This window comes from Halteromyces radiatus, assembly GCF_025201355.1.
Source record: "Halteromyces radiatus strain CBS 162.75 chromosome Unknown BX664scaffold_10, whole genome shotgun sequence".
NCBI classification, from domain to species: domain Eukaryota; kingdom Fungi; phylum Mucoromycota; class Mucoromycetes; order Mucorales; family Cunninghamellaceae; genus Halteromyces; species Halteromyces radiatus.
Window position 1 is genome coordinate 515958 of NW_026251696.1, and position 25410 is coordinate 541367.

General features: G+C 32.4%; 12 protein-coding genes across 12 annotated transcripts; 5 read left to right on the plus strand and 7 right to left on the minus strand.

The window, feature by feature from the left end:
* The first annotated feature begins 42 nt into the window (after nt 1-42).
* BX664DRAFT_389194 (uncharacterized protein) lies at nt 43-1168 on the plus strand. Its single transcript, XM_051549525.1, has 3 exons — nt 43-339; nt 426-951; nt 1015-1168. The coding sequence occupies exons 1-3, from the start codon at nt 62-64 to the stop codon at nt 1129-1131; spliced, it is 921 nt and encodes a 306-aa protein (XP_051396342.1). The 5' UTR covers nt 43-61; the 3' UTR covers nt 1132-1168.
* Nucleotides 1169-1368: 200 nt separating this feature from the next.
* BX664DRAFT_342804 (gamma-glutamyltransferase) lies at nt 1369-4167 on the minus strand. Its single transcript, XM_051547212.1, has 10 exons — nt 3827-4167; nt 3676-3756; nt 3598-3607; nt 3342-3485; nt 3225-3260; nt 3022-3118; nt 2807-2959; nt 2381-2752; nt 2058-2307; nt 1369-1987 (listed from the first exon to the last, which is right to left on the minus strand). The coding sequence occupies exons 1-10, from the start codon at nt 4110-4112 to the stop codon at nt 1800-1802; spliced, it is 1617 nt and encodes a 538-aa protein (XP_051396343.1). The 5' UTR covers nt 4113-4167; the 3' UTR covers nt 1369-1799.
* Nucleotides 4168-4654: 487 nt separating this feature from the next.
* Nucleotides 4655-5685, minus strand: BX664DRAFT_342809 (60S ribosomal protein L12; the record flags this gene model as incomplete). The annotated part of the gene is made up of 6 exons (XM_051547213.1): nt 4655-4725; nt 4832-4930; nt 5005-5102; nt 5159-5365; nt 5460-5489; nt 5631-5685. The coding sequence occupies 6 exons, from the start codon at nt 5683-5685 to the stop codon at nt 4717-4719; spliced, it is 498 nt and encodes a 165-aa protein (XP_051396344.1). The 3' UTR covers nt 4655-4716.
* A 645-nt stretch (nt 5686-6330) lies between these two features.
* BX664DRAFT_303665 (uncharacterized protein) lies at nt 6331-8149 on the minus strand (the record flags this gene model as incomplete). The annotated part of the gene is made up of 5 exons (XM_051542492.1): nt 8063-8149; nt 7801-8002; nt 7378-7744; nt 6721-7313; nt 6331-6656 (listed from the first exon to the last, which is right to left on the minus strand). The coding sequence occupies exons 1-5, from the start codon at nt 8063-8065 to the stop codon at nt 6331-6333; spliced, it is 1491 nt and encodes a 496-aa protein (XP_051396345.1). The 5' UTR covers nt 8066-8149.
* A 1593-nt stretch (nt 8150-9742) lies between these two features.
* Nucleotides 9743-12639, plus strand: BX664DRAFT_369255 (LsmAD domain-containing protein; the record flags this gene model as incomplete). The annotated part of the gene is made up of 11 exons (XM_051548607.1): nt 9743-9769; nt 9834-10092; nt 10178-10461; nt 10514-10783; nt 10839-11261; nt 11334-11481; nt 11537-11670; nt 11730-11795; nt 11867-11948; nt 12006-12113; nt 12172-12639. The coding sequence occupies 11 exons, from the start codon at nt 9743-9745 to the stop codon at nt 12345-12347; spliced, it is 1977 nt and encodes a 658-aa protein (XP_051396346.1). The 3' UTR covers nt 12348-12639.
* Nucleotides 12640-12718: 79 nt separating this feature from the next.
* BX664DRAFT_342818 (uncharacterized protein) lies at nt 12719-13534 on the plus strand. Its single transcript, XM_051547214.1, has 3 exons — nt 12719-12807; nt 12876-13087; nt 13143-13534. The coding sequence occupies exons 1-3, from the start codon at nt 12730-12732 to the stop codon at nt 13510-13512; spliced, it is 660 nt and encodes a 219-aa protein (XP_051396347.1). The 5' UTR covers nt 12719-12729; the 3' UTR covers nt 13513-13534.
* A 3-nt stretch (nt 13535-13537) lies between these two features.
* BX664DRAFT_342820 (kinase-like domain-containing protein) lies at nt 13538-15203 on the minus strand. The gene is made up of 3 exons (XM_051547215.1): nt 14928-15203; nt 14569-14865; nt 13538-14507 (listed from the first exon to the last, which is right to left on the minus strand). Exons 1-3 carry the CDS (start codon nt 15165-15167, stop codon nt 13581-13583), a joined length of 1464 nt encoding a protein of 487 aa, XP_051396348.1. The 5' UTR covers nt 15168-15203; the 3' UTR covers nt 13538-13580.
* Nucleotides 15204-15793: 590 nt separating this feature from the next.
* On the minus strand, nt 15794-16651 carry BX664DRAFT_342821 (uncharacterized protein). Its single transcript, XM_051547216.1, has one exon. The coding sequence runs from the start codon at nt 16495-16497 to the stop codon at nt 16060-16062; it is 438 nt and encodes a 145-aa protein (XP_051396349.1). The 5' UTR covers nt 16498-16651; the 3' UTR covers nt 15794-16059.
* Nucleotides 16652-16826: 175 nt separating this feature from the next.
* On the minus strand, nt 16827-18105 carry BX664DRAFT_342823 (uncharacterized protein). The gene is made up of 6 exons (XM_051547217.1): nt 18039-18105; nt 17931-17964; nt 17807-17852; nt 17623-17735; nt 17285-17560; nt 16827-17208 (listed from the first exon to the last, which is right to left on the minus strand). The coding sequence occupies exons 1-6, from the start codon at nt 18074-18076 to the stop codon at nt 17089-17091; spliced, it is 627 nt and encodes a 208-aa protein (XP_051396350.1). The 5' UTR covers nt 18077-18105; the 3' UTR covers nt 16827-17088.
* A 514-nt stretch (nt 18106-18619) lies between these two features.
* Nucleotides 18620-19571, plus strand: BX664DRAFT_342824 (uncharacterized protein). Its single transcript, XM_051547218.1, has 3 exons — nt 18620-18697; nt 18772-18851; nt 18935-19571. The coding sequence occupies exons 2-3, from the start codon at nt 18782-18784 to the stop codon at nt 19531-19533; spliced, it is 669 nt and encodes a 222-aa protein (XP_051396351.1). The 5' UTR covers nt 18620-18697; nt 18772-18781; the 3' UTR covers nt 19534-19571.
* BX664DRAFT_342828 (D subunit of V-type ATPase) lies at nt 19572-20964 on the minus strand. Its single transcript, XM_051547219.1, has 8 exons — nt 20847-20964; nt 20596-20713; nt 20465-20544; nt 20298-20410; nt 20140-20243; nt 19936-20081; nt 19778-19875; nt 19572-19712 (listed from the first exon to the last, which is right to left on the minus strand). Exons 1-8 carry the CDS (start codon nt 20888-20890, stop codon nt 19636-19638), a joined length of 780 nt encoding a protein of 259 aa, XP_051396352.1. The 5' UTR covers nt 20891-20964; the 3' UTR covers nt 19572-19635.
* A 315-nt stretch (nt 20965-21279) lies between these two features.
* BX664DRAFT_380965 (uncharacterized protein) lies at nt 21280-24252 on the plus strand. Its single transcript, XM_051548932.1, has 13 exons — nt 21280-21374; nt 21483-21694; nt 21753-21897; nt 21956-22102; nt 22164-22211; nt 22280-22360; nt 22426-22689; nt 22749-22934; nt 22996-23089; nt 23164-23283; nt 23351-23656; nt 23715-23999; nt 24130-24252. The coding sequence occupies exons 1-13, from the start codon at nt 21351-21353 to the stop codon at nt 24183-24185; spliced, it is 1968 nt and encodes a 655-aa protein (XP_051396353.1). The 5' UTR covers nt 21280-21350; the 3' UTR covers nt 24186-24252.
* Nucleotides 24253-25410: the final 1158 nt, after the last annotated feature.

Consider the following 25410-nt stretch of genomic DNA (forward strand, 5'->3'; position numbering starts at 1 on the left):
TCATATCTACCTAATTTCTTATTACTGAATAACATTTTTTGTTCATTTGCGATCAGTCGACATGAGTCAACATCTGAATGACTCCAGTACAACACAAACCATGACAGGAACGGCAATCGACAAGATAAACAAAACAAATTCAGGTTCATCGACACAACGACAAGGAGACACAAAGCATTTGAAAGAGCAGGAAACTACGATTAATGAAAATGACACTTTCAAAGGTGATAGGAATTTATACCAAACCAACGGTTCTACAACAAGGGATTCAACAAATATCAGTGATGATGACGAAGCTATTTCCTCTGAAACATCGCCCCATGATCCATCAATTAAAAAGTAAAAAAAAAAAAAAAAAAAATCCATGACATCAATGCAAGTTCCTCTTTTTTTTTTCTGATTCTTTTTTTTTATATATTATATAGTCAACCTAAGGATAAAAACAAACAAAAAAATGGATCAAAAAATAAACCAGTGTCCATGACGCAACACAGATATCAATTTGGTAAAGTACAACGACAAAAGATCAAGGCCCGTCGCATCAACGAACGACGCCAGCAATTCCAACAACAGAAGCAAAAGGACGATGCGACTTTATCTGAACGACGTCAATGGATTCTGGATCAACAACAACACGACAAGGAGCAACATCATAAGGAACGACATCAACATTGGCAACAAGATGGTCTTGAACGTGAACAGAGAGGACATGCTTTGACGGCAGCCATCGTTGCAGCGGAAAAGTGTCATTTGCCAACATTGACCACCACATCATCTATTATCTATCAACATAACACGATCAAACCGCCACCCCTTCATCATGAATGTGATCTGGATCCTAATGATCCTGATCCTTGGCCTGAAGAAAAACAACACTATTTATATATGGGTCGTATCATTCGAATGGAATCTTTGATGGAAAAACGAAAAGCAATGGATAAAGGAATCAAGGTAAACAAAAAAAAAAAAAAAAAAAAAAAAAAAAAGATGGACTTATTTTTTATATCTATTTAGTACGAACTCCCAGTGTACAATCCAATTGGTCTTCCAAGACGTAAACCTGCATTTCATCTTTCCAATACTTCTATTCATGATGCTACTGTCAAGGCTCGTCATTCATCCTCTGGATAAACATTTATCAAAATTTTGTTCATCTTTTTTTTTTCTGTATCACAGTGCACTTTATCTCTATTTCCCAAGGCTGATTAATTTTTTTTTCTCTGTCTCTTACACAGATATATCTATTCTTGCTATTTCATTCTCTTCCAATCATTATCAATAAAAAATTCTTCCCTTTTGAATTCAATCCATTTCCTTTTTGTCACATGGTCTACCTTCTCAATTTTATAAAAAAAAAAAAAAGAATTGCCTGGAGGATGGGTGTCAAAAAAATAGATAAGGTGTATATTATGTGACAAAAAAAAATTGTATCTATCTAGAATAGAAAAAAAAATCATAATAATAAAATACAAAATAAAAACGAAAATCAATAAGCAGAGGCAAGACCATATTTTCTTGGATCAGAGGCAGCATGAACAACACCATCAGATAATCGTCGAACAGCTTGTACAGCCGATATAGTCATATTTCTTGTCAAGGTGTAAACCTACAAGAAAACAAGAATAAGTAAAGGAAAATTTCAAATTATAAAATGCTTACTTGATGATCTCGAGTTTCTAATGCATGGATGAGTTCATCTTCAAATCCTTGTTCCAAGCCTACACGATTGGGCATTAATTGATGATGAACACGAGGTGATTCTATAGCTTTGTAAAGGTCCATATCAAAATCTAATATATTCAATAACACCTACGAAAAAAAAAAAATGGTTTAAATTTCCCTGCTTTTGAATTTTTTTTGATCTCACTTACATTTAAACTTGCTGTAGCGATTTGTGAACCACCAGAACCACCAAGAGCAAATTCAAATTTACCATCTTGTTCGACAATAGTAGGTGTAATTGAAGAAAGAGGTCGTTTTCCAGGAGCTAAAAAAAAAAAAGAAAAAAAATAATAAGAAGTGTATTCATTTTTTTTTTTTATTTTATATATATTTACCAACATAATTGTAAACAGCTGGATATAAACCAAAATCATTGGGTTGACCAGGAATAGAAAAATCATCCATTTCATCATTGAAAATAATGCCTGTTTCTGGATCCATCACACGAGAACCAAATAACAAATTGACAGTGGAAGTTAAGGCCACCACACCATCGTTTTCATCCACCACAGTAAGATGCATTGTGCCATGATTGTCAATATGATCATATTTGGGTTGATAATAAAGTGGAGAGTGAGTTTCATACTAAAAGAAAAAGAAAAAAGAAAAAATGAGTATACAAAATAGGATTTTTTTTCTTTTTTTTTTATCAATTTACATCGGATATATTTGCTCGTGCTTTTGAAGCCCAATCTTTGGTAATCACTTCTTGATAACGATCTTCCAAATGAGTAAAATCAGGATCTCCAAATTCAGTACGGAAAGCATAACCAAATTTCATGGCTTCTACCAGTCTATGAATATTGACACCAATCCGACCAAGTGTATGAAGACTATATCTTTCTAGAATGTTGAGCATACTCAGTAGAATGGGACCACTAGTAGGTGCTGAACAAGTAGTGATTTTTGTACCGTGATAATATGTACTGATGGTAGGTCTGATGAGTGGTTTGTAATTTCGCAAGTCGTCCAAAGTCATGATCCCTCCAGCCTGTTGGATGGTCTTAATCATAGATTCAGCAATAGGACCCTATCCATTGAATGCTTATTAGAACTAACTTATTATTTATATATATATCCTTACCTCATAGAATGCATTGGCACCTTCATTAGCAATGATTTCTAATGTTTTTGCCAAAGTAGGACGTTTAATGATTTCACCAGGTTGAGCAGCTCTTCCTTGAGGTGCATATATATCTTTCCATTCTGATTTTTCTAAAATCCAAGGCTCTGCTTTCTAATTAAAATAGCATTTACTAATATTGAAAAAAAAAATTATTGTTTTTTTTTTTTTTTTACCAAAAGCTTTTCATGCAAATATCTTGTTGTTTTAAAGCCATTTCTCGCAAGTTCGATCGCAGGTTTGAATAGATCTGCCCAAGGTAATGCACCATGTCTATATATGGAAAAAGAAAGGTCAGTAGAGATCACATGAGATGTCACTTTCTGTCTCCGAGAACCAATGCTTTTCCGCAAAATGCTTTCCCCATTATTATTATTACCGGTTGTGAGCCAATTCCAATCCCCTGATTTCACCACTAAAAAAAAAAAAAAAGAAAGCGTTAGTAATCACGATCATATCGAATCAATTGAAAAAACCAATGAAACAAGGAACATACGGAACACCGATGGCTAGACCGCCACGTTGAGCAAGTAATGGATCATCCACAAACATATTTTGAGTAGAAGCTTGAGGTGCTGTTTCCCGAAAATCAATGAATTCAAAAGTACCATTGGGTGATCGAATTAACATAAATCCTCCACTAAAAAAAAAAAAAAAAAAAAAAAAAAAAAAAAAAGATAGTAAGTATCATTTTCTATCACGCCATCCTTGGTCAGTATGACGATTTTTGATGTCTTGATTCCATAACATACCCTCCAATACCTATACAGAAAATAGAAAAAAAAAAGAATTAGCAACGTACTAGTCCTCTATTCATTAAACAGGCTTACCAGTAGCAAAGTTGTTCATCACACCTATACAAAGAGTTGAAGCAAGAGCAGAGTCAACAGCATTACCTCCTCGACGCAAAACTATTCAATGAAACAAAGTATTGAATGAGTTCTTTCTAATTCATAGATTAGATCGTCATGACTAACTTACTTTCCACACCAACATTTGAACATTCTTCTGTTTCAACCGCTACAGCTCCATGGGTACCTTTTATAAGTTGACCTTTCCATGATTCGGAAGTCTTTGTATTATTGTCACTAGGGAAAGGAGAGGCTGCAATCAAAGGAAGAGATAACTTGAAACAAACAAGACATAGTGCCAAAGTACTTGTCCCAATGACAATCCATTGACTTGCCCATCGTCTTGATCGATTATGACTTGATAAATTTCCTTTTGTGGAGGCCTTTTCTATATCGGCCACAGAATGATAATTCATTGAATTGTATTACTAAAGGAAAAAAGAAAAAGAAAAAGGAAGAAATGAAAAAAAAAAAAAAAAATAGATAAAATAAGTAAAAAAGATACCAAAAAGATAAGATGACTGGGTTTGAATGTCAAAGGGGTGAGAACCAAGCTGTCAGGAGAACAAATCTTTGTCAAACATCATCAGGTACTTTTTCATTTTTTTGATTGTATTCCCTAACGTTTATCACATTATCACCATTCATATAAAGTTACAAACTTTGATTAAAACAAAAAAAAAAAAAAAATAGAAAATAATACGATTCTAATCATACGTATTTATTTTTAATTTCCGTATGAACAACAAAAATGATGGGTAGACAAGTTTTCTCCATGTAAATATCTTGAATAATATATCCCACTGATATACATCAGAGTTGTTTATGACCGGTATCATTGATAAATTCTCTTAGGAAATAGGACAATTCGGTGACATAAGATCCCATCATCATCGTCCCATTCATCCAATAAATACACAAATTGAAAACTAGCATAAAAAAATATAAAAACTAATAAAATGAAAAGAAAACAGAACGAGCTGCGAATTGTTTATTTCATCAAAGGTAATGAGATAGCATCTATTTTTCCTATATGGTGTAATAAAAATAAAAATAAAAAAAAAAGAGAGAGTCAATATATGATTCATCAATTAATATATATATATATATATATGCAATGAGTTTATCCACTTACAGGGATTTCAACTTCACCAGCATCAATGGCCTTGCAAATATCTTGAGGGTTTTGTCCATCCACAGTACAACCCACTGATTGAGCAGTACCTAAGATTTCCTACTCGTAAAAAAAAAAAATCAGTTGTTACATTCTCGGTTGATATATGAAAATGATTTTTTCATTTCAATTACCTTGACAGTGCCAGAAAGTTCACGAGCATAAGACTTGTAACGCATGGTACGGGCAATTTCAATCACATCATCCAAAGTGATGTTACCACTATGCTTGACTATATATATAAAAAAGAATGTTAAGACTTCCTTATCACTCATTGTAATAACTTACTGTTCTTTTCCTTCTTGCGGTCTCGTGGAGGTTCCTTCAAAGCCTTGATGACCAAAGAGGAAGCAGAGGGCACAACAGACACTTGAGCTTGACGGTTTTGAATGGTCAATTGAACAGTGACACGAAGACCTTTCCATTCCTTGGTACCCTTGGCGATATCTTCACCCACCTTCTTGGGAGAAAGACCGAGAGGACCGATCTTGGGAGCTTAATAATAATAATAATAATAATAATAATAATAAAGTTCAGTTTATCAAGATGATGAAAAGAAGAAAATTTAAGTTTTTTTTTTTGTTCTTACCAAGAGCACTGGAAGCACCAACTTCACCACCTATATAAATAATAAATCAATAAATCCATTAGTCAATGTCCTTTTTTTTTTTTTTGTCGTATCCGTCTCTCGTTGTTGGATTGAATCGTGCATGTAATTACTGTCAAGGTTCGTCATTTTTATTTTAAAAAAGGTCTTTACCGGTGGCGCGAAGGTAAATGATCTTAACCTCACTGGGATCGAACTTGGGAGGCATCTATAATGAAGGAAAATATAGGTAACATAAAAAGAATGAGATACATGGATGGATGGATGGATGGATGGATGGGGTTACTTACGTTAAGATAGTTTTGAGAGGAAGATTCAATCAATTGGACACACCAATCCTGCTTTCATTACCCCCCCCCCAAACCGCTCGCTTCTGCGGACATTGAAATACACCAACCCTTCCTTTCAGGCAAAGATTGTCGATATGCATACAACCTTACCTTTCTATTTTTGGATGCACTTTGGGACATCATCATTGTTTAAAAAATCATTCTCTTCTTCCCTTGTTCATCATCTGAATCATTATCGTATTGAAGCTCACTGAAAACAACCATTATAGCCATCTTCAACATTAAACAAATCATCATCATTTTCAACCGTACCCTAACATAGAGCAAGGTAATTGGTATTTTTCTTTTTTTTTTTTTGTACTCCATCTAAAATTCTTCATAAGGTTTTCATAGTGAACAATCAAGTAAGAAAGTGTTACACAAATTCAAATCACTTTTTTTTGCTTTATCTAAATTCATTCTGCATATGTATATCATGTTTTTTTTTTTTGTCAAATTTTCAAAATATTTTTATTATAAACATGTTTTTCATTGAATTTTTCTATAACTAAAATGCATAATATCTACTTCTTTTCCTTTTTTTCTTTCTTTTCCTTCTTTTCTTTCTTTTCCTTCTTGTCCTTCTTGTCCTTTTTATCCTTCTTCTCTTTCTTTTCCTTCTTCGCCTTCTTAGCAGGCTTGGTTTCTTGTTCAACTTCTTCTTCAGCTACTCGTTTCTTGGTAATAACAGGTTCTTCATGGATTTCATCTTCATCAAGATCACCAAGAGAATCAATCACACGTTTCATCACATCAGCATTCTTTTCAGGAGTAGCACCACTATCAAAGAACTTGAGACGTTCTTCTACTTGAGCTTTCAAAGCTTGACCAAATTTATCAGAAGGAGTTTCTAATTAAATAAATAAAAAAAGAAATTAGATATATAAATTAATTAAACTTATAATCAAACTTACCAGTGAAACAATCAATACGAGAAGCAATAGTACATTTATTGGCAAGATATCGAGAAATACGACCCTTGTTCTTTGCACCAGCACGACCAATGAAAGAAGAATGATAGATTAAACCATACTTGGGAGTGTTACCCTTTGTCTTCAAAGCACGGAAAAGAGCCTTTTCAGCACCCAAGATTTGCAATGTGGAAGCAGGATATTTAGATAAATTAGTTAAAGAACCAGCTTGAGAGATCAAACGAGCACCAACAATTTCACCAATAAGAGCAGCCAAATTGGGAGCGACATGAGACATCTTGGAAATGAGATAGTTGTGAAGGTTCTTGCGATAATCAGCCAAGCTAATAACACGGTCAGCGAAGTTTTGAATGTTGATCATATCGATAGGAGAAATATCTGTACCCATCGAAGCACGAGCAGCATCAAGGATTTGTTTGGCGGTAGTTTCATCTCCTTCCAAAATTTCTTCCATAGCTTCCAAATGTTCTTCAGATAAATCAGATTTATTTTTGATCACCTTGACAAGTTTGGCATATTTATAATTATCATTCACAATCTTGACAAGTTCAGGAAAATGCCATGAATACCATTCTCTACAAAAAAAAAAAAAATAAATTTTAATCTGCCCATCAATCCATTCATCAACTGAGTTTTTACCTGACACGCATAGCAAATGTGTTGACATCTTTATCCATTTGATCCAAAAGAGCAATAGCTTGAATGATCATATTGTCGGAACGATTGACATTGAACTTGACCTTTGCACGAGAATAACTATGACCAAGACCAAGTTGAGCCTTTTCCAGATCACCTTCCTTCAATTGAGACAATAATTTATCAGCCCAAAGACGAATACCACGCACCAATTCTTGAACAATTTCATCAGTGCTACATTCAACACCAAGTTCACCCTTGATAGCACCAGCCAAGTTACGATCAGCTACACCAAGTTCAACCTTGTTCTTCTTACCAGCCTTGGGAAGATTCATTTCCAAGAAAGCCTTTAAAGAATCATTCACAATACCTATTATAACAATAGATAGTTATAATATATTCAATGTTTGTTTTTTCTCGTTTTACCTTCAGAAACGTCGTTAGCATTTTCTAAAGCATCAGCAGCACTTTTGAAAGGTGAGAATGACTTTAGTTTGATCATTTGACCAAACTTTGCTAAATCGAGTACAGTTTCTTGAACTTGAGCAAGTTTGGAACCGATTTCTTCAGATTGTAAACGTTCAAATAATGCATAGCCTGAAGCTGTTTCGAATAACACGTAGTTGACCTAAAAAATATATATTATTATGAATAAATAAACAACTAATAAATAGAATATATATTTTACCATGATGAATGTTTGAAATGATCAATTTAAAAAAAAAAGAAGTGTCAAACGATTCCAACAAAAAAGGGAGGGAAAAGGAAAAAAAAAAAAAAAGTTGCTGAATTTTTTTTTTCTTCTTTTTTTGGAGAGATGCCATTAGAGTGGCTTGGCTATGAAAAGAAGGTCCTCTTTTTTTCAAAAAAAAAAAAAAATGCGTACTTTGAAAATTTGAGATTTCAAAATGTTCTTTTATTGGTAGTGATCATCCCATTGAAGAAATACCCAATATATATAATATCCTCTCAATTTGATTCTATTAGCAATCTTTTCTAAGAATTATCTTTTCTTTTTTTTTCCCATTGAACAATCGATGATTGACATGTTTAATAAAGTTATCAATATAAGAATATTGCTTCCTTTTAAGGATATTCATTTTTTCATTCATAGTATTCATTGATATGATGATGATAATGAAATATATTATTGTGTGCATCGACGTATTTCGTCCCTCCCATTCCGGTGTTTGAAAAAAAGAAATGGAAAAATGGTTAGCATCAACTAAATATTATTTGTATATGTGCACTTACCAAAAAAAAAAAATAAAAAAAAAATCCTCCGGGTCTAAAGGTCGGTCACCACGTATCAACCCATCCAGGATGTACGCGACGCAAATGGGATAGTATAAATATCATAATGGTAAAAAAAAAAAAAAATATCGAAACAGCAAGGAAGACAGATAACCAGAGGCACAGCAAGACAGAAAGAAGAAGACACTAATAAGGAAGCGGCCAAAACAAGCAATTGGCTTTTTTTTTTTTTGTAGAAGAAAGAAAGAAAGAAAAAGTAAAAAAAAGTGTCTTTTATATTGTTACATTGAAGCTATCAAATAATGATGATTATTCTATTAAATCAAATCAATCATCCAATCATTATATGTCATAAAATAATATATAGAATTCATATATCATAAATTAAAATAAAAAGGCTGCTTACAATCAATGAGGGTAGAATAGACGGAGTATGAAAACTGTAACCGTCTACATTGTCTTGCCTTGACTGACTGACGGGGTGGATGTTTTTTCTTGACAAAGAAAAACCTCGCACTTTTTTTTTTCGCCCTTTTCCCTTTTTCTTTTTCTTTTTTTTTTCCAAGTATATACATGGCCATTCACTTGGACCGGTTTCTATTATATATATCTTCCTTTTAGTTAGTTATTTTTCTTTTTTTTTTCTTTTTTCTTTTATTGTATATCTTTTTTTTTTCTTTTTGACTCTTTCTTTTTCTTTGTGATCTTCCTTTTTTTTTTCCAATCTTCTTACTCCTTTTCTTTCTTTCACTTCAATCCCCCTTTTTTTTTATTATTATTTTTCACCCTTTTCCCCCCAAAAAAAAAACCAACTTACTTTTTTATTTACAATATATTTTGACATCATGTCTTTCAACACTGGTTCAAAAACTCAAGGGAAAAAACAAGATACAAGTCATTCAAAACAAAACCAAAAGTAAGTAATATTATAATGATAATATGTAAAAACATTATTATTTAACATTGATATTCTAGTCGTGGGAATAAGAAATGGATAGCAAATAATAATAATCCAACAACAAACGGAGGACGTGGTTATCATACTGTCAATCAACAACTTAACTCATCTAATGTTGTAGAAGATCCTGAATTGATCTACCATTTACATGATAGAATGTTGTTTTTACTTGGCAATTTATATGTAAGTAAGAAAGATTAAAATATATATATATATAAAACTTATTTTTTTTTTCTTCCGTTCATAGGGAAGTAAAGTACAAGTAACAGTACGCAATGGAACCAAATTTGAAGGGATTTTTCAAGGTGCTACTACAGAAGGTGATCTTGGTATATCATTGACTTTAGCTCGCAAAATATTTGATCCTAATACTCCTACTGACAAGTCTAAATCAAGTCCTTACCCTGTTTCACCTGCTTTATTGATCTTTTCAAAGGATTTAGTGGAAATCAATGCTATGGATACTGATTTGACTGCTGGGGAAATCTCTCGTCATGAAAGAGATTGTAAGTTAATAAAAAAAAAAAAAAAAAAAAAAGACTTACCAATTTAAATAATTTTTTATTTTTTTTTTTTTTTTTTTTTGCTAAGCATTCAAGACGGATACGGATATTAGCGGAAAAGGTGAAATCAAAGAACGTGAATTACATAAATGGAATCCAGAATTACCCGAAAGTGTATTTGAATCATTGGAAGGTGAATTGGAATCAAATAACGATGGTGGTTCTTGGGATCAATTTGCTGCAAATGAAAAGTTATTTGGATTAAAAACTGATTTTGATGAAGAATTATATACAACTCGATTGGATAGATCAGCACCAGATTTCAAAGATCGTGAAAAATGGGCTATTGAAAAAGCAAATGAAATTCAAAGGGTAAAAAAAAAAAATTTATTAAGTTTATATATTCTCATTTTTGTTTTTATAGTCAACAACAAATAATCCTCATATGCTTGAAGAACGCAATATTACAGTGGCCGATGATAGTGGTATGGATGAAGAAGATCGTTATGGTGCAGTTGTACGTGATGTCAATCCCAATGTGTATATCCCTCCTGCTCTTCGCAAACAATTACAACAACAAAAACCTCAAGATCAAACTGGAAGTTTCTCCAACTTACCTCCTGATAGTCCACTTCATAAATTGACTACTGGTACTTTGACCAATACCTCTGCTCGTAATGAACCTGGCAAAAAGGTAAGAGAAATAAAAAAAAAAAAAAGAAGAACTAATTTTTCATTTTATATGATAGAAATCAACTGAAAAACAAGCAGCACCCAAACGCATTGAATCCGAAATTGCTAATACATTCCGACAATTTGCCATGCTCGAAAAGGATAAACTACAAGCCAAACGACAAGCATTACACAAAAAAGAACAAAGTGATCGATTGGCAGATTTAGTGAAATTTCATCAAACATTCAAGCTCAACGTCCCAGTTCCGCCTGATTTGTTGCCATTGTTGGCCAAAGGAAAAAAATCACCCACTTCTTCTTCCGCTACTGGTTCTGAACCTAGTGAAAAATCTTCTTCTTCTCCTGATACTACTCCTCAAGCAACAAAGGCACCATCTTCTCCTTCTAAGACTGATACCAATGACAAGAAACCTTCTTTCAGGTTCAATATCAAAGCATCTGAATTCAAACCCAATGCTGCTGCTTCCGTATTTGTACCTGTAAGTGAACATAAAAAAAAGAAAATCTTTGTGTGTTCATTTTTATTTTATTTTATTTTTTTTTTTTGGAAGGGTGGAAAATTGACAACTAGTACGGATGATACAAATACATTTGCTGGTCGATCATTGAAAAAGGGTAATTTGAATGATCCTGTCACTATTGATGAAGTGTTCAAAGCACCATTCACAAAAGGAAAATATAAAAAACCAAACACTATTGGTAAGTATATCAAAAATAAAAGCGATGATATGATGTTGACCCTACTTTATCATAGGTCCCACTTGGCCATATGGTTCAGGTCAATATAGACACCAATTCCATCAATACAGTGAATATTCTGAAGGCGTCTTTACTGGTTATCCTGCTCCTGCTTATGGTTATGGTTATCCTCAATATCGTTATCATCAGGTACTTTATAAAAAAGGAAAATGTAGAGCTTTTTTTTTTCTTACTTTTTTTAATCATAGCAATATGTTCCTGGTATGTCAGCTATTCCAGTCCAACAACAAAATGTTTCTTATATGAGTCCACAGGTATATAATTGATATTTTTTTATTTATTTATTTATCCTAACAACACTTTTTTTTTTTCTTTTTTTTTTTAGTTTGTGCCCAATGTACCAATCACAGCTGCTCCCATGCATCATGGTGGTGGTTATAGTCCACAAATGCCTAATGGTTCACCTCGTAAGTTTTAACTTTATCTTTAATGTACAAAAGATGTAATCTTTATTTTGAAATTAGATGGATCACCATTTCCTCAAGGTTTTTCTTCTCCTCAAAGATCACCTATGCCACCTCCTAATGGTGCTCCTCCTCAAGTTTATCAATATCAAGGCAATCCTTCACCAGGTAATTTCTAAAAAAAAAAAAAAAAAAAAAAATCATATTCATCTTTTTTTTTATATAGGTGGATCCATGCCAGTACGCTATACACCTGATATGATGACACCTCCTTCGGGAACACCAGTGATGATGCAACAACAACGTCCTGTCATGGCAGATCATCCTAGTCCTTCACATTATTCTCCTGGTCCTCCTCCTCCAATGAATCGACCTCATGAACAAATGAACTCTCGTATGTGAATATCAATATGAATCAAATCTCTTTTTCTAATCTTTTTTTTTTTATTTTTCTTAGCTTCTCAAACTGATTCTCCTACTGAAACTTGATTTGTTTTTATCCCCCTGTGTTTTCGTCTTTTTTTTACCTTTTTTTTTTTTTCTGCTGCTCTCTCTCTCTCTATTCCATCTTATTTTTTTTTTTTTTTTTTACGTTCTGTTTCCTCGTCTTCAATCCCTCACCAATACTTACATTTCCCATTTCTTGTATTATCTTTTTTTTGCGGAATAAAAGAAATAAATCAAAAGAATGCACACTATGATTTTTTTTTTCAATATATCAATGGTCTGACTTTTAACAAAATCCAAAAAGTAACAATTCTTTCCATCTGCATTTTTTTTTATTATGGCTCTCTCTGCATTACTTTCTGAATTATCATTACGGTATAAAGGTATCTTTGATGAATCTTGGTACCTTGTAGCTGTAAGTTATATTTTTTTTATTTATTTATTTCTGTTAAAAAGAGTATATATTTGATGTGTTCAATGTAGGCGGTGGTCATGACAACATTGAATCAATCTCAAGATATTCCAATTCTCTATCAACATGTAGATAATCAAGTGGATGTGGCATTACGATTGAAGGATGGCATTTTCAAAAGTGTGCCTATTATTGGATTTCCCAAAGTGATCAATGCTCTGACTCAACTTCATACATCACTTCCTTTCCATGTACAACAACAATTACCTAGCCATTCACAAAGGTATATATATATCATTGATTTTTTTTTCCACTCACTTTTTTTTTTTTTATGATAGATGTATGATGGGAAGGACGGAACGACGAGAAAGAGGAGAAATATTGTTCAACACTATTTATGAACGACATGCAACACGAGTCAAAACGCAATTGAAGGAAGCTTACCCTGATCTTGGTCAAGTGGTGTTGGATGATGCTTATGGCACGATCTTATCAGATACTCAGTATGTAAGTGCTTTGGATACAAGTTTCATTGTCATTGCTGCATTGATGGTACAAGATTTACCCCAACAGCTCAAGGGCCATTATTATGGTGCGTTTCATCTTGGTGCTTCCGATCTTCAATTGGTTCATGTCCAATCCATTGTTCAAAGTCTCTCTGCTTTTTATCATCATACCACTTATTGTACTTTACCCATCAAAAAATAGTTTGTTTTTTTTAGTATACAAAAATGATTGTTTTATTATTTGTGAATAAATAAAGTAAAATAACTAATTTATAATGGGTTCCAAATGGCGGAAAAGGGAAGTTTGTTATATGGTAATAAAATAAAAGATAAAGTGGAGGGAAGACTATTCTGAGCAAAAAGACGAGAAGCCGAGACGGAAACAAGACCTTTGAGTTTGGCATAAGTACGTAAAAAATCCGCCACTTCAGCACGACGAGCGACGATGTATTCAGTGACAGACCGAGGAAGTGGGACGGAATAATCAAGTTGTTCATGAATCGGGTGTAATGCTTGACATATTTCTTGAGCAGTAGGTCGATGTTGAGGTAAAGGTTCCAAACAAGCCACATAAAGATTCGTATACCATGAAGGCACACCAGGAACTGGATCAATTCGATAGACATGAGATTCAGGTCTTCGCCATCGTCTTTGTTCTTTCTTTCTATCATCATCATCATCACCATCATCATCATGATTGTTTTTATAGTTGTGGCCTTCCAAAAGAACATCAGGTGAAGGAAAAATGACTTTACTGACGAGTTGCCAAATAATAATGCCCAAGCTGTAAATATCTGATTTCTGACTATATTGTCCACGTCGTACTTCGGGAGCCACATAAGGAAGGCGGCCATACACAGCTTTGGTCAATGCCATCACAGAACTGGATTCTTGTGCTACGGTCGAATATCGATAATCCACTAAAAAGTAATCACTGTCCGTACATATAATATTACGAGGATGGACATTATGATGACAAAGTCCTGCATTGTGAAGATCGGCTAGATTGGCAGCAAGACGAAGAATAGTACCAGTAATTGTTTTCAAATCCAAATCGCCCAACGGAAGTAACTGCATATGATCCTCCAAATTACCATCATTGCTGAGTTTCATCACCATCATTAAATCGCCTGTGCTTTCACATACTGTCAATCCATGGAATAACAATGGAGCAAACACTTTGGATTCCACCGAAATCTAAATATAGAAAAAAAAATGAATATTATTTTCCATGTATTTACATATCTATGGAACTTGCCTCGTTGAGTACTTTATCATCCACAATTTTCAAAGCCATTTTTGTAGTTTGTAAAATTTCAAAAGTAGGATTCATATCACAACTATAAACAGCACTAAATCCACCAGCTCCAATAAATATCATGTTGGAAAACCAATTCCATGGGAACCATTGCATATAACCATCCAAATCTTGTTCAAACATATGTCGTACAGCTGTTCTTGCTCTAGGATGAATGGCCATGATCACCTTATCTTTTCCATGTTGTTCTGCTAGATGTTTTATAGATAATTGTTGTCGCCATAAAAGTGTCCAATGCTACTCTTAAAAAAATTAAAATTAAAAAAAAAAATACATTTTTATATTTTATTGAGGTTTACCCAAGTATGGTCGAAATAAACTTGGTTGTTCATATAATGTTGAGTAATATCTTGATACAATTGAGTCATCTTGGCCATCAAAACAGATAATTCTTCTCGAGGTTGGTGAGGATATAAAACGTCAAGAGCAAATGCATGAGGGTAAGTGGAAATATATTCTTGAATAGCACTCTTCGTCATGTAAACCAGTTCGTCAGATAATGTTTGTTTGTAAATGGAATCCAATTCCTGTTCATCCATCGTGAGACGTGTATGGAACAAACGAAAAAGAAAAAGAAAAAGAAAAAGAAAGAAAGAAAGAGAGAAAGAAAAAAAAAAGGAACTTCCCACCAAAAAAAAAAAAATGGGAAAAAGATTGACTCTCCGAACATTTCCCCATATTTTTAATAAACGTTGACCTTAGTTCTTCTGATCAATATTAATAAAGAAGTCTCCTTCCGTGAAAAAAAAATTTTTTTTCTTTACATTATTAACTGACTTGTTATTTCATCGATAAGCCTGAACCTAAACAGAATAATCATGAGATATGAGAACCTGAATGTGATAAGGACAAGAAAAAAAAAAAGTTAAAGATCCTACTATCTTATCCTTACATATCTTTAGACTGTTTCCTTGGTGATACGTTCTATCTGTATGTTCCATATTCCTTTATTTATTCACCTATTTTTTTTCTCTTTGTACTGTCATGATGATGTATCTCGATACCAGTCATCTTGACTATAGTAATTATTTTATTATAATAGAACCATTGTTCTTTTTTTATTTTTCAACGGGCGAAACGGTACGGAAGATTTCATCCCCACATTTTCCCTTTTTGTGCAACGAGGTAAAAAAAAAAAAAGAGAGGGTCATCCAAAAAAGGAAAGTCAAGATAAATAAACTGATCATGATTATTTATTATTTATTATTGATTAACGTATTTGATAATCACATATATAAAGTGAATGGGCTGGGGGTAAAAATATACTGGATGGGGATATGTATATAAGAACGAAAGTGAGGATAAAAACATGAGATAAAGTGTGTAAATAATATGTATATAATATGTATAAAGGGGGAGGATAAGAACATATATAAAAAAAAAAAAAAGGAGAGAGGGATGATAGGGACTAATAAGAAAAAAAAAATTTCATTATTGCAACATGGAAGTATCCATACCAAGTTCAAATGCCCGTTGTTTCATATAAGTATACATTTTATATTGTAGATCCAACAGAGGAGTATCATTTTTATCATGAATGAAGGATGTTTCACCAAGATACATCTGAACACCTACAATCAATCGCAATAATGCAGAATCGTCATGTTCTTCTTCTTCATCCATATCATCATCACCAACTTCATGATCCACGTCGTATAATTCTTCTTCTTCTTCTTCTTCCCACATCATTTCATTATCTTGTTCTATGGATGGATCATCATAGAGTGCTTGATACATTTGATCATATTGAGCAAAATCATTAGCTTCTTGAGCTTGCATCATATGAATTTCATCACTAGTATCATCCATAGAAGAATAATAATAATTGATATCCTCTGTCATACCGTTGTTGTATTCATTCATCATCATCAATAACGGTCGTATATATATTTTATTCTTTCTTTTGCGAATGGATCTCTTCTATGATGGTCTACTGAATAGAAGATCACAAAAGAAAAAAAAAAAAGAGGATGTAGGAAAGAGAAGAGGAGAGAGAGAGAGAGAAAAAAAAAAAGGAAAAGTGATAAAGTGGAAAAAGAATGTAAAAAAAAAAAAAAAAAACTTGACCTCCTTTTTAAACCAAAAAAAAATATATATAATTTTCAGGTCTGTGTAACAATAATGTTATCCATGCGCATATTACTCTATATGGATTGTTTTGATACCAAGTATAGTTATAGTCATGAGATTTCTCACAGTAAAGCGTTCAAATTGTAATAATGATTTATTTATTTATTTCATTTTTTCTGGTTTTGAAATAGGATATATATGTATATATATATAAAAGAGAGATACACGAATGATTTGAGAGGTATGATAATGAACACAAATGATATAAGGGAGATTGGAATATATATATAATATATAGGAAAAAAATGTATAAAGAAAGGAATGCTATGTTACAAGGATTGGGATGGGGTTGAAATAACTACAAAAAAGAAAGAAAAAAAAGTAATACAACTAGTAATGAGCTTTGCCAACAGGTTCCACAGGGAAGTCTTCCAAATTTCGAAGTCTTTCATGCTGATTGGTTCGTCGCAATCGAGTTGCATAAGCACTGATCACACATGCAAAGTATAACTACAGAAAACAAAAAAAAGAAAAATGACGTTAATAAGGCTATAACAATCCAACACAATTGATTTCTTTTCGTTACCTGAATCAGATTGCCAACAAACACACCTATACCCATACCAATAAGAAGATTTCGCATACTAGAGGAACAAATTTCATCCGCTTGTGCCTTGGGATAATTGTAAGTGGTGAGTTCTCCATTATAAGTACCAGGATGTTGAAGTATGTCGGAACACACAGCCACGGTTTCATCACGATTCACCATAGACGCGATCCATAATCCAACTGACAATATCAACATAAGAATTGCCATCAACCAATACAATACTTTAAAAATATTGGTCATGCCTCGATTTTTCTAGAAGAAAAAAAAAAAAGGTTCAATCACACATCATCATTGATCTTTCTTTATTCACTTACAGCTAGACCACCAACAATACCAAAGATAGAACTAAGAGTATACAAAATAGATAAACCAAAGAGGATCCAATAACCAATGATGATACGTTCACTATATTCAGGATTGAGAAGGGCTAAAAGAAAAAAAAAATCAAGATATGAGCTATTTTTGATCTGTCACTTTGTTTTTTTGATTTGAACTTACATCCTTTACCCACCAATAAACAAACAAGAGTGGCAATATAAAAGAGCTACAAGAAAAAAAATAATGACAAGTCAATACAACTAGAAACAAGGATTCAAAAAAAAAAAAAAAAGGAAAACCTTACAGCAGAAAGTGTGGCAATGATCAATACACCAGCCCTAGAAAAAAAAGAAGTTAGTAATGCGTTTGACATGAAGTTTTTCTTTTTTTTCTTTTTCTTTGTAAAGTGTACCTAATAGGAATACAACAACAACAAGTATTATTGGCCATGATGTAAAAGAAAAAAAAAAGATTTGACACAAAGAAAAGAGAAAAAAAAAAAGCAGAAATCCAGGTAAAAGAAAAAGAAAAAAAAGGAACTTATGGACTTTTAAATCTTTTTTTCTATTCAAAGCAATGCTGGGCTTTGAAAAAGGGCGGAAATCTTTTTTTTTTAAAACACTAGTTCACTGAAGCCTCATCGTGTAACCTTATTCCTCTCCCAAGTTTAGATCTATGACCGTTAAGCATAAGATAGAATTTCCAAAAATACATTTTCCTTTTTAGTTTTGTTTTTGTCTTTGCCAAGCCGTAACTTGATAGTTTTTTTCCATCTTGATGGTAACAAAAATGGGAACAATGCTTTCTACAAAAGGGTAATGCTCAATTTGAATGTCAGTAAAGGAGATCCATTTCTTTCCCATCCACTCCTTCTCTTAGAAGAAACGTGGTATGCATAAAACCAAAACCTTTTAATTCTTTTTTTTTTTTCTATGGATTCCTCTCTCGCTTTTCTCTCTCTCTCTCTCTCTCTCTCTCTCTCTCTCTCTCTCTCTCTCATCCTCCTTTTTTTTTTTTAATTCTTTCATTCATATTTTTTTTATTCACTTTTTCTTCATAATAAAGAAAATAGTAAGTATCATAAATAAACATTTCACTTGAATTGATTCTTAATGTGATATATATATATATATATATATATATAGAAATCATCTCATGGATTCAAGTACTGGGACTGATTCATCTCTTCAACCAACTGATACTTCGACAGATACTACCACTCCAAGTAAATAAAGGAATCTCTATTTTTATATATAATATAAAAATAAAAATAAAAAGAGTTTTCTCACCATGTTTGTATTCTCATAGGTGACACAACTACTCCAACGCCAACCACTTTCACTAGTACCGCTTCTGAAGCATCATCATCATTATCATCTACAGATTCATCATCATTACCATCATCATTGTCTTCTACTGATGCATTACCATCATCCACTGATTCATCATCAACATCATCATCATTATCATCATTATCATCATTATCATCTACGGATACTGTTCTTTCCACTACGATCACCAGTATCACCAGTCTAGCCGATCCTACCACAACAATAGTTGCAACTCTTCCAACAACATCTCCAGCAACAAACACAGCAACCCCAGTCGTATCACAGCAACAACAACAACAGTTGAATGGAGGCAGTATTGCTGGTGCTGTGATAGGATCCCTGATAGGTGTAGCTTTGATAATAGGTGGATTGATATTTTGGATCCGACGACGACGACATCGACATCAAGAAGATTTGGAAGTGTTTCACCCTGATAGCGGATCGGAAGATGGCATTCGATCATCTACTTCTTATATGGTCAATCATAATAGTAGGTCTTTTGGTTTCAGTCGATCTCCTCCTCCTCCACCTTTACATCAATATGATGAAAAAACAGCAGTAGAATCTTATCCTTAATATATATATAATCATTATTACATTGATGAATAAAGACACTATAATTTCTTTTTCCATTGTTTTTTATTTCAAATATACATATAGAAGGAATAAACTCAATTTCTAAAAAATAATGTCTTCTTCTTCATGATCCAGTATATCAATTTGTCCACTTTCATGAGCTGTTTGCAAAATAGGTGCTATAAAAAAAAAAGAGGTCATTAAAAAAAAACCCCTAATCATTCTTTATCATCACTCTTCTTACCTTCTTGATCACCTTCTTCAGCTTGAGCTTTGGCTAACAATCGTTCATCTTCTTCAATAGCAGCTCTTTCCTTCTTCTTTCCTTGTACTTTCTTCAATCTACAAAAAATAAAGGCAAGGTAAATTTCTATTTTTAGTCATGTTGTTTCTTCTCCTTACCTGAAGAATTCTTCTCTGTCTTGTTCATCCAATTCAGAAATGATATATTTGATGGTATTTTCATAACGAGGAATAATCACATGTTCAATAGCATTGACACGACGATTAGTGGCCTTGATCACTTCATCAAGAATTACAAATGCAGTCTATTAAAAAAAAAAGAGTTGATGATGATTGACATTTGTGATAAACCCTATTTTTTACCTGTAAACTAGCCAATTCTATCAATGTTTCCACAGCTTTGGCATATACTTCTTTAGCTCTTTGGATTTGTTGACCACCACGACCCAATCCAGTGAATTCAAATGCTACATAAAAAAAAAAATGAATATCTTTTCATAGTTATCCTCCTATCTTTTTACCATTGCCTCCTTCAGAATACATTTCAAAAACAGGAAGCATTACACCAGATACATTTTCTTGTTTGGCACGAACACGTAATTGAGCGGTCTTTGAGGCTTCTTGAATTTGATAACTATTATTAAAAAAAAATCAATATCCCTCTCACCAATTAATACATTATTCTTACCTAATATCACCAGTGATATATTGCACTTCAGCTAGAGAAAATGAAGCTTGTTGCATAACTTGACCCATTTTACGTTTGAGCTATAAAAAAGGATTAGAATTGACAACTATTATTTTCAAACTCTTTTTTACCTCGTCAATCTTTTGAGTAATAGTCCTGAAACGTTTGGTAAGAGCTTCAGCCTTACGCTTCAATAGAGAATGACCGGTTTGGGCTCCCTTTAACTTTTGCTTCATGGTGGTCAATGCCCTAAATAAATGAAAATGAAAGAAAAAAAAAGTGAGATTGATAGAAGGATGAAGTAGGATGAGTATAGTACGAAACAATTGAGGAGTAATAAATAACAAAAAAAAAGAAGTTTAAAGAAGATGATAAACTTTACATTCGAGTTGGGAAAATACTAATGCGTTGATTAGAACCAGACATTGTTTTTTTTTTTTACTATTCAATCGTTTGATAATAATAATAAAGAAGAGGAAATAGAAAAAGAAAAAGGAAAAAGAAAAAGGAAAAGAAAAAGAAATGTATCAAAAGAAAAAAATTGAAAACAATTGTATCATCCCCATTGAAACTATTGAATGTCCGCGTGCTTTTTTCTTTCTTGGTTTTACAGTATGAAATTATAATTTATTCATTATTATCATCAATAAAAAGAAATCATGATATATCAATGGATTGATTGAATAAGAAATAATATGAACAAAGAAGAATTGATCTGATTACTTTACACTAACTGACAGAACCAAGAAATACAGTCGGCAATTTAAATGAAATCTCTTCTTTTTTTTCTTTAATTTCTTTTTCCTTTTCCTTTTCCTTTTTCTTTTTTTTTTTTTTCTTTCTTTTCTCTTTTTCAATATTCTCTCTTTTCTTTTTCTTTTCTCTCATGACATTTGGTAACGACTTGCAAGTAAGTATATCATTTATTGTTTTATTTCTTATCAATTCTTTTCTTCTTCTTCTTCTTCTTCTCTGACAGATTCGTTCCTTCCCTTTTCTTTTTATATGTATATTATAGGATCAAATTCCGGCAATAAACGATTATGTTGGTGAAGGACTTCAGTCTTTGAATCAATTTCGGAACTTTGTAAGAGATAAAAGTCATCTCGAAAGGGAATATGCTCAAAAAATGGAACACTTGGCAAAGAAATATAAGACTGCCAAGAAACAAACATTGGACACCACAACTATCTCGACAAACGACGATATGGAATGGGATGACTCTACAAGGTATAAACAAAATTAAAAAAAAATAAGGATAAATAATATATTTATCTTTTGTTGAAAGTACTTCTGCTTTAGCTTGGCATTCTTTATTACACCAAACAGAACTACTGGCGAAATCAAGATATCAATTAGTGGAGGATTTAAATAATTCAATTACTGAACCTGCCAAAGCTACCATGACAAGAAAAGAAGAAGCCAAGAAAAAGGTAAATATAAGTACTATTATTACTACTACTGACGAATTTTTTTTTTTTTTGCTTATAGCATATTGCCTTCTTTCATAAACTCAAAAGTGAAAGGGATAAGACATATTTGGATAAGGATAAAGCAAAACAAGCATATGATGATGCATGTTCAGAAATCGAATCTGTCCGGATCAAATTAAATAAACCAACTGGGGATAACGAAAAGGTAATAAAGAAACCAATGTCATTATTTGAAACTAAAAAAACTTGTTTTTTTTTTTTTATAGTTACAACGACAACTCGATCACGCTATCTTGGAATGCAATAACAAAAAGGTAATGATGAAGTATATATATATAGTAAGACCTAACTCTCTATTTTGTATATATAATATTGTTAATAGAATAGTTATTTATTGGCCTTGGCTGTGGCAAATGCAGAACGAACAAAATACTTTGAAGTTGATATTCCTTCGCTAGCAGACGTAAGTTTATCAAAAAAAGAAAGAATAACAAGACTTATCTTTTTTTTTTCTTTTCTACACTATAGAATTTACAAGACCTTGATGCTACTCGTGTGCTGGCCATGCGTGATCTTTATGCTAAATATGTCAACATAGAACTCCAGGCCTTGGCGAAATCTCAAAACTATTATGATACTGCCATGATGGATATTAGCAAGATGGACCCTGAAGTAGATGAAAACCTGTTTGTAAGGGATGCCCTTGGATCAACCACCAATAATAACAATAACACTGAATTTACTTTCCTCCCCTGGACTGGTGCTTCTATAGATTCTACGACGATTGATACTGTAAGTTGGGAAAAATTCTTTCAAACATATATGTTCTCATATTACATTTCAAACAATAGGATGATAGTCTCGTCATCAGTGATTCGTCCATCATATTCCTCAACAATAAATTGGTCAAGGATAGAAAGAGATTGGATACCATTGGAGATGAACTATCTAAACGATCAAAAGATTTAGCTGATATGGATACATATGTACGGTCAATCACGGATAAAGCACAACCCGAATATGACGTTGCTAGAGAGGTAAAATGAAATATATATGTATATCATTCATGATACTGATATTATTTGTTTTGTATGGTAGCAATTAATGGATTTGTCGAGGGAAATGACGATATTGGCAACACAGAAAGCTCGAGTCAAAAGTGAAATTGATGTGATCATTCATTGTATAGGAGGTAAATATTATTCATGATAAGAATAATGATTTGATTCTTTTTTTTTTTTTTTTTTTTTTTTTTTGGTGGGATAGATGATGGACTTTCCGCTCAAATACATGATTTCAAACCCTCTTCTTTTACTATACCTACAACTTGTGACTATTGCAAAAGTACTATTTGGGGTCTGTCGAAACAAGGAATGACATGCAAAGGTAAATATTACTATTATTTATTATTATAATAGTTGACTTTTCTTTTTTTTTTTTCCTTCTTCTTTAGTTTGTGGGTTCAACTGTCATGCCAAATGTGAAATGAAAGTAGCACCCAATTGTTCTGGTGTTCGAGGGAAAATCAATCAACAACCATCTTCCAGTAATATTTCCATCATGTCCAGTGCACCTCGTCATTCTACTAGCAGCAACCGATCTTTCCTATCAACCACCCCAACCACTCCTATCACAGCAACTATGCCTACTACTACTACTACTAGTACATCTCTTTTGGAGGCTCTTTATTATTATGAAGCACAGAATGACGATGAACTCACTATTATGGAAGGTGATCGTTTGACTATTGTGGAAGATTGTAAGTAAAATAGAAATGATTTGTCATTGATGTTTCTCATCTTAATTTATTTTATCAGCCGGTGATGGATGGATCAAAGTACGTCGAGGCAACGATATTGGCGTGATTCCAGCAAATTATGTCGGTCCCGTCACAACATCTCAAGAAGACAACAATGATCATTCATTGGAAACAACATGCCATGATTCTACACCAGATACTGTTGAACAACCTATCACGGAAACGACTCCAGATTATGTTGTTGCTCTATATGACTTTCAAGCTGTGAATGCTGATGAATTAAATCTACGAGAAGGGGATACCATTCTTGTCACCAAACGTGATGATAGTGGTTGGTGGGAAGGTAAAAGAAAAAAAAAGAAAAGAAAGAAAGAGAGAAAGAAAAAGAAAAGAAATAGAAAACAGATGATGATATCTTACTTTATCCATCTCTTTTTTTTTTTTTTTTTTTTTATTATCATTACTATACTTAGGGGTTTTGAATGGAACGCCAGGTATCTTTCCTGCAAACTATGTTGGTACCAAATAGGACATGATGAAACACATAGATAGCGTAGATTTGATAGTCTATTATGTATATTTATATATATATATATACAGTATACCTTTGTGATTTTTTTTTCTTTTTTTTACAACAAATGAAATAAAATGAATGATTATTTACAATGAATCTTTTCTTCTCTTTTTATTTGATGGATTATTCTGCGTATTAAAAAAAAAAAGTTGAATGAACTATATAATATATATTCCCGATCGTTTGGTTTAGATAAATACAGAGAATATCAACATCTAATTCCATTTTTGGATATTACCTTTCAAATCGTCTGTACAATCTTGTCTGTACAATCTTGAATTATTCTTTCATTCAATTATCTTTTTTTTCTTTCCCCCTCTTTTTTTCTTTTTCAAATCCTTTTCCCTCTTTGTTTGAAAAATATATCCAACTTTTATTTTTTATTTAGTACAAATATCTTATTTAAAATAAAATCATATTGGCCACTCTTTAGGAATCTACCATTAATTTCAAATTCCGTATTTCTTATTTTATTTTTTTAGATATGCGGTAATTTTTTTTTTGTTTTCTTTTTATTTCTTTCCTTTCTTTATAACAATTTTAGTTATAGTATATCAATTACTAGTCTTTAGCAGTTATATTTTTATTCCAACTACTTTGTTACACGTCAATGTATTACATTCCATCTTACGATGTATTTTTTGTTCTTTATTTGTGAATGCATTCTTTATTTTTATTTTATGGATATGGTTACGAAATACACTGATACGACACTTTTATTCTTTTTTTTTTTTTATAAAAGAACTGGTGCTCACTACGAACTTATAATCATTGATATAAATATTTTTTTTATATCAACCATCCATCTCACATGTTACTGAAATCATTGATCTCAATTAAGTTTTTCTGGAATTAAAAAAAAAAAAAAATTTATACTGACTCAACTTTGAACCACTTTCACTTGACCCAACTTTGAACCACTTATACTGACCCAACTTTGAACCACTTTCACTTGACCCAACTTCGAACCACTTATATTTAACTTAGAATCAGTGACTTTATTAATTTTTTTATATAAATAACCTCCCCTTTCCACCTCCTTCTGGGAGGATGTCAATCTTTTATTATATTTTTTATAAATAAAAAAAAGGTTTTTCTTTTTTAAACCAAAATTACGTATATTGTCTTGGCCACTCTCTTAGAAAATCATCTAAGGTTTTACCATCTTATCTTTTAATCA

Bases quoted from the DNA above. Each gene is read 5' to 3' on its own strand.
- BX664DRAFT_342824 (XM_051547218.1), top strand. From the start codon at position 18,782: ATGGATTCAAGTACTGGGACTGATTCATCTCTTCAACCAACTGATACT. The intron at 18,852-18,934 runs GTAAATAAAGGA...GTATTCTCATAG, and splicing joins GACAGATACTACCACTCCAA to GTGACACAACTACTCCAACG.
- BX664DRAFT_389194 (XM_051549525.1), top strand. From the start codon at position 62: ATGAGTCAACATCTGAATGACTCCAGTACAACACAAACCATGACAGGA. The intron at 340-425 runs GTAAAAAAAAAA...TATATTATATAG, and splicing joins CATGATCCATCAATTAAAAA to TCAACCTAAGGATAAAAACA. The intron at 952-1,014 runs GTAAACAAAAAA...ATATCTATTTAG, and splicing joins CAATGGATAAAGGAATCAAG to TACGAACTCCCAGTGTACAA.
- BX664DRAFT_342818 (XM_051547214.1), top strand. From the start codon at position 12,730: ATGGCTCTCTCTGCATTACTTTCTGAATTATCATTACGGTATAAAGGT. The intron at 12,808-12,875 runs GTAAGTTATATT...TGTTCAATGTAG, and splicing joins AATCTTGGTACCTTGTAGCT to GCGGTGGTCATGACAACATT. The intron at 13,088-13,142 runs GTATATATATAT...TTTTTATGATAG, and splicing joins TTACCTAGCCATTCACAAAG to ATGTATGATGGGAAGGACGG.
- BX664DRAFT_380965 (XM_051548932.1), top strand. From the start codon at position 21,351: ATGACATTTGGTAACGACTTGCAA. The intron at 22,212-22,279 runs GTAATGATGAAG...TATTGTTAATAG, and splicing joins TGGAATGCAATAACAAAAAG to AATAGTTATTTATTGGCCTT. The intron at 22,361-22,425 runs GTAAGTTTATCA...TCTACACTATAG, and splicing joins ATATTCCTTCGCTAGCAGAC to AATTTACAAGACCTTGATGC.
- BX664DRAFT_342821 (XM_051547216.1), bottom strand. From the start codon at position 16,497: ATGATGATGAATGAATACAACAACGGTATGACAGAGGATATCAATTAT.
- BX664DRAFT_342804 (XM_051547212.1), bottom strand. From the start codon at position 4,112: ATGAATTATCATTCTGTGGCCGATATAGAAAAGGCCTCCACAAAAGGA. The intron at 3,757-3,826 runs GTAAGTTAGTCA...TTCATTGAATAG, and splicing joins TTCAAATGTTGGTGTGGAAA to TTTTGCGTCGAGGAGGTAAT. The intron at 2,308-2,380 runs GTAAATTGATAA...TTTTTCTTTTAG, and splicing joins CACGAGCAAATATATCCGAT to TATGAAACTCACTCTCCACT.
- BX664DRAFT_342823 (XM_051547217.1), bottom strand. From the start codon at position 18,076: ATGGCCAATAATACTTGTTGTTGTTGTATTCCTATTAG. The intron at 17,736-17,806 runs GTAAGTTCAAAT...TTTTTCTTTTAG, and splicing joins TTTATTGGTGGGTAAAGGAT to CCCTTCTCAATCCTGAATAT. The intron at 17,561-17,622 runs GTAAGTGAATAA...TTTTTCTTCTAG, and splicing joins GTATTGTTGGTGGTCTAGCT to AAAAATCGAGGCATGACCAA.
- BX664DRAFT_342828 (XM_051547219.1), bottom strand. From the start codon at position 20,890: ATGTCTGGTTCTAATCAACGCATTAGTATTTTCCCAACTCGAAT. The intron at 20,714-20,846 runs GTAAAGTTTATC...TCATTTATTTAG, and splicing joins AGTATTTTCCCAACTCGAAT to GGCATTGACCACCATGAAGC. The intron at 20,244-20,297 runs GTAAAAAGATAG...TTTTTTATGTAG, and splicing joins GTATTCTGAAGGAGGCAATG to CATTTGAATTCACTGGATTG.
- BX664DRAFT_342820 (XM_051547215.1), bottom strand. From the start codon at position 15,167: ATGGATGAACAGGAATTGGATTCCATTTACAAACAAACATTATCTGAC. The intron at 14,866-14,927 runs GTAAACCTCAAT...TTTTAAGAGTAG, and splicing joins TTTATTTCGACCATACTTGG to CATTGGACACTTTTATGGCG. The intron at 14,508-14,568 runs GCAAGTTCCATA...TTCTATATTTAG, and splicing joins ATGATAAAGTACTCAACGAG to ATTTCGGTGGAATCCAAAGT.